This window comes from Seriola lalandi, unplaced genomic scaffold, assembly GCF_002814215.2.
Source record: "Seriola lalandi dorsalis isolate HSWRI2012SDOR001 ecotype SW California unplaced genomic scaffold, Sedor1 jcf7180002054068, whole genome shotgun sequence".
Taxonomy (NCBI): Eukaryota; Metazoa; Chordata; class Actinopteri; order Carangiformes; family Carangidae; genus Seriola; species Seriola lalandi.
Genome location: NW_019524621.1, coordinates 6116 through 10139, shown reverse-complemented (window position 1 = coordinate 10139; position 4024 = coordinate 6116). Strand labels below are relative to the sequence as shown.

General features: G+C 38.1%; 1 protein-coding gene across 1 annotated transcript; it reads right to left on the bottom strand.

Annotated features, from left to right (window-relative positions):
• Window positions 1-1455: 1455 nt before the first annotated feature.
• On the bottom strand, window positions 1456-2406 carry LOC111652824 (olfactory receptor 8G17-like). Its single transcript, XM_023403204.2, has one exon. It carries the CDS (start codon window positions 2395-2397, stop codon window positions 1456-1458), a length of 942 nt encoding a protein of 313 aa, XP_023258972.1. The 5' UTR covers window positions 2398-2406.
• Between the last annotated feature and the right edge of the window lie 1618 nt (window positions 2407-4024).

Here is a 4024-nt window from a genome sequence, read left to right as displayed (position 1 = left end):
TTTGAGAGATTCAACCCCTCCAGCTGGAGGGTGAGGCTGTTGTAGGTGTAGTTTTCCATCAGCCTGAAAGAACAAACATCAGAGATCAATGACAGAAGTGACTTTACAACTAACCAAAAACAATGTGAAATTCATGCTTTACTAGACAATGAAGAGTTAATCAACAAAAATAAAAATCAAAGGTGAAAGATAATCACATATTTTGAATTTGACCAAGAAATAGTAATTTTACTGAACATTTTCATTCAGTAATACCTGCTTTCTGAGTCTTGTGGTTCATTGGTCTTTGTATTTTCTTTCTTACGTCTTTGTTGGCAGTTGATATCCAGCAAAGAAGATTTCTTCCTTGGTTGCAGTTTTATATAGCCACAGATTTATTCTTGGGGGACTCATTCATTGTCATTGTTTGTAACGCAACATTATGTCATCATGATATTATGGTGATTTGTTCATAATAGACTCCTCATCTGAGTCTGGGTCTGACTGAGGTTCAAATGTGTGGCTGAGTCTCTCAATGTTTCCTCAAATGTTAACCGTCTTGATACTCTTTGCTCTTTCACTGGTTACCATAACCATGTTAGTACAGCAAGAGAGCAATAGTTTGCATTAGCACAGCCTCTAACATGTGTCAGTCACTGCCAGTTACAAGCTAACAAACACCATAAACGAATAACTACGCTGACCATCCTTATGTCCTCTCGTCCCCAATTTTGGTGCACAACAGACTTCTCACTCTTCAAAAAACTCCCAAGTTTGGGTCTGACTGAGGCTCAAACATGTGGCTGAGTCTGACTCAACTACTCAATTTACTGTGGAGTTCCTTGTTACATACTTAAATTTCTCCAAGGGCTTGACCCTTTATCCCAACAATTTAATCAGAAGATACTGACTCCAGAAAGGATTCAGACCCCTTCACTTTTGTAGATGTAGTTTTTATTAAAAATCAAAAATTTAATCTCTTAGAATATTGTTGAGACCAAATTATGGTCTGGTATGTCCTCTTTGCTTATTATCCTTGATATGTCTATAACTTGTGGCAAATTGAATTGATTGGCCATAGTTTAGAAAGACACATGCCTGTGTGTATGAGGTCCCAGAATGCATGCTGCATGTCAGAACAGAAACCAAACCCTGATGTCCAATTATGTTGTAGCCTTATACTAAAGAAGAAAAAAAAAATCCCTCATCAATCTAACTCAATATCCCATAATTAAAAATCTTATTGCAATGGAAAAAAACTGAGATAGCGCATAGCATAGGTATTCAGAGTCTTTACTATAACATTTGATATTTAGCTCAGGTGCCTATCATTCTGTTTGAACTGTTTGGCCTCAGAGAGAGAGAGTCATAGTATAGTAAGGGTAGTCTCCAGACAAACCTTTCTTCTGGTCCCAAGAACAAAGAACGATCACAGGAATATGGAATAAATAGGTGATACTTTTCATATACACTTTATTATGATGACAAAAACTTCTTGGACTCAAACAAGTTAGACAAGAATTTCCGTATCTCTTTAGACTGCATGCCGTAAATAATGGGATTGAGGCTGCCAGGGATGATATGATACAAAATGGCAACAAATTTTCTGCTGTCTGCGTACTGTGGGAAGCGATGCAGAATAATGATACACATTCCACTGAACAACATAATCAGATACACAACTAGATGAGTGCTGCAGGTCTTCAAGGCTTTACTGTTCAAAGATTTGTTTTTACTGGTCAGACAGACGACAGTAATCTTGGTATAGGTGAGAACCATGCTGCCTATAGACCCTGTAAACAGGACTACAGTGAAAGTGAGGCCATACACATTATTGATGAACACACTCTCACAAGAGAGTTTGAACAGCGCAGCATTGTCACAATAAGGGCTTCTGATCAGAGTCTTGCATCGGTTCAGTCTTATGGTCAGACCGAGCAGAATCCCGACCAGAACAAAGGCCACTCCCCAGGCAGAAACCGTCAGCTTCACCAACATTTTGTTGGTCATTATGGCAGCGTAACGCAGGGGATTGCAGATGGCCACATATCTGTCAAAGGCCATAATCATGAGCACAGTGTGAGCAGTGGTACTGAACATATGTGTGGTGAAAGCTTGGATCAAACATTCATAATAACTGATGAGACGTTCAGAGGGAGGATGCAACATGTCTATGAGCAAACGAGGCAAAATTATAGAGTTTCCAAGTATGTCATTGATTGACAGGTTCCAAAACAGGAGATACATAGGCTGGTGAAGGTTTTTGTCCAGGAAAACAAAAACAGCAATGGCGATATTTGCAACAATTACAAACAAGTATGAGAAAAATATAAAAAGAAACACAGGGTAGACATAGTCCTTAGAGACATTTAACCCCTCCAACTGGAGTGTGAAGCTGTTGTAGGTGTAGTTTTCCATCAACCTGAAAAACAAAAAGCAGATACCAATGAATATGTTATATATTACATTACTACACAGTTTGACTGTGATAAGAAGTATGTATTTATTACATGAAAATAAAGTAAACAAATGGATACATTCTATAAATATTTACAGATTAAAAGATAAAATATAATAAACTGCGATTTGGCCCCTTTCCTTCTCTGAATGGTCAGGGTGAAAGCAGATGCAAGTGAATGTGCCATACATTACATTACTATGTAGTTTGACTGTGATTAGAAGTTCTACCTACTGTGAGTGTGTCTGGTTTCAATCTCGTCTTCCCTTTCTTGTGTCTCCCTGCTCATTGTTGATAATATCCACCAGCTCTAATCAGGATCTGCTTTGTTGCAAGGTTTTATAAACATGATTTTATCTTCAGGGGAATCAGTTACTTTTACGTCAGATAATGTGTGATGGAACATTAAGAAATGATTATGCTGCAACACGCAACTTTTACCTCTGGGACAAAAAGTAACATTGTCTCTCACCCTTTTCACTCTTCCTTCCACCAAAACTTTTCACCATCTTGACGGTGAATATTAAGGAGTCAAACAATCATTAAGCCGCTACAAGTGATGAGTTAACCAGTGTGAAATGATGAGATACTGATGAGAAATTGGAGGAAACCATTTTCGCCCATATACATATATATTAGCACAAAGAAGAAGTAATGCTTACACATACAATAAGTAGCCTTACTATCAACCTGTGTGGCACAGCCAGGAGTACTATCCACACCCTGTATCATCTGACCCTGGTACAGGAAAGAATCTGGTTCAGAAGCCCTCAAGCAGTAACTTTGTTATTCTTCGGGAATTTTTCAGACACCGTAAATTGTTATGCCTCTGCACCGGTGACGGTCAGAGCCAGAGGCATATTGTTTTTGGCTTGTCTGCTCGTCCATCCGTCCCATTGTCGTGGACACGATATCTCAGTAACACCTTGAAGGGACTTTTTCATATTTGGCTTAAATGTCCACTTGGGATCAAGGACAAAATGATCAGATTTTGTTGGTCAAAGGTTAAAGGTCAAAGTCATGGTGACCTCACAAATCACTTTTAGCCATTACTCAAGACGTCACACAGCAATTATGACAAAATTTCACACAAATGGTTCATATTTTATTTGACTCTGGATAAACAGGGATGTAACCTGAAACTAGTCTGAATGGCGGAGGCATAAAACCAGGAGACAGGAATTCTAGTTTCACATCTTGTTATGTTGAAGCTGTATGCTTAAAAAAACCCCCAAAAATATTTCCCCTCATCAATCTACACGCAATATCCCAAAATGACAAAGCTAAAACAGAATTACAGAAATTACAGCAAAGTTATGAAAAAGGAAAAACTGAGATATCACATTACCATAGGTATTCAGAGTCTTTACTATAACATTTAATATTTAGCTCAGGTGCCTATCATTCTGTTTGAACTGTTTGGCCTCAGAGAGAGAGAGTCATAGTATAGTAAGGGTAGTCTCCAGACAAACCTTTCTTCTGGTCCGAAGAACAAAGAACAATCACAGGAATATGGAATAAATAGGTGATACTTTTCATATACACTTTATTATGATGACAAAAACTTCTTGGACTCAAACAAGTTAG

Excerpts from the sequence above, each read along its gene's own strand:
- LOC111652824 (XM_023403204.2), bottom strand. The coding sequence starts at position 2,397 with ATGGAAAACTACACCTACAACAGCTTCACACTCCAGTTGGAGGGGTTA.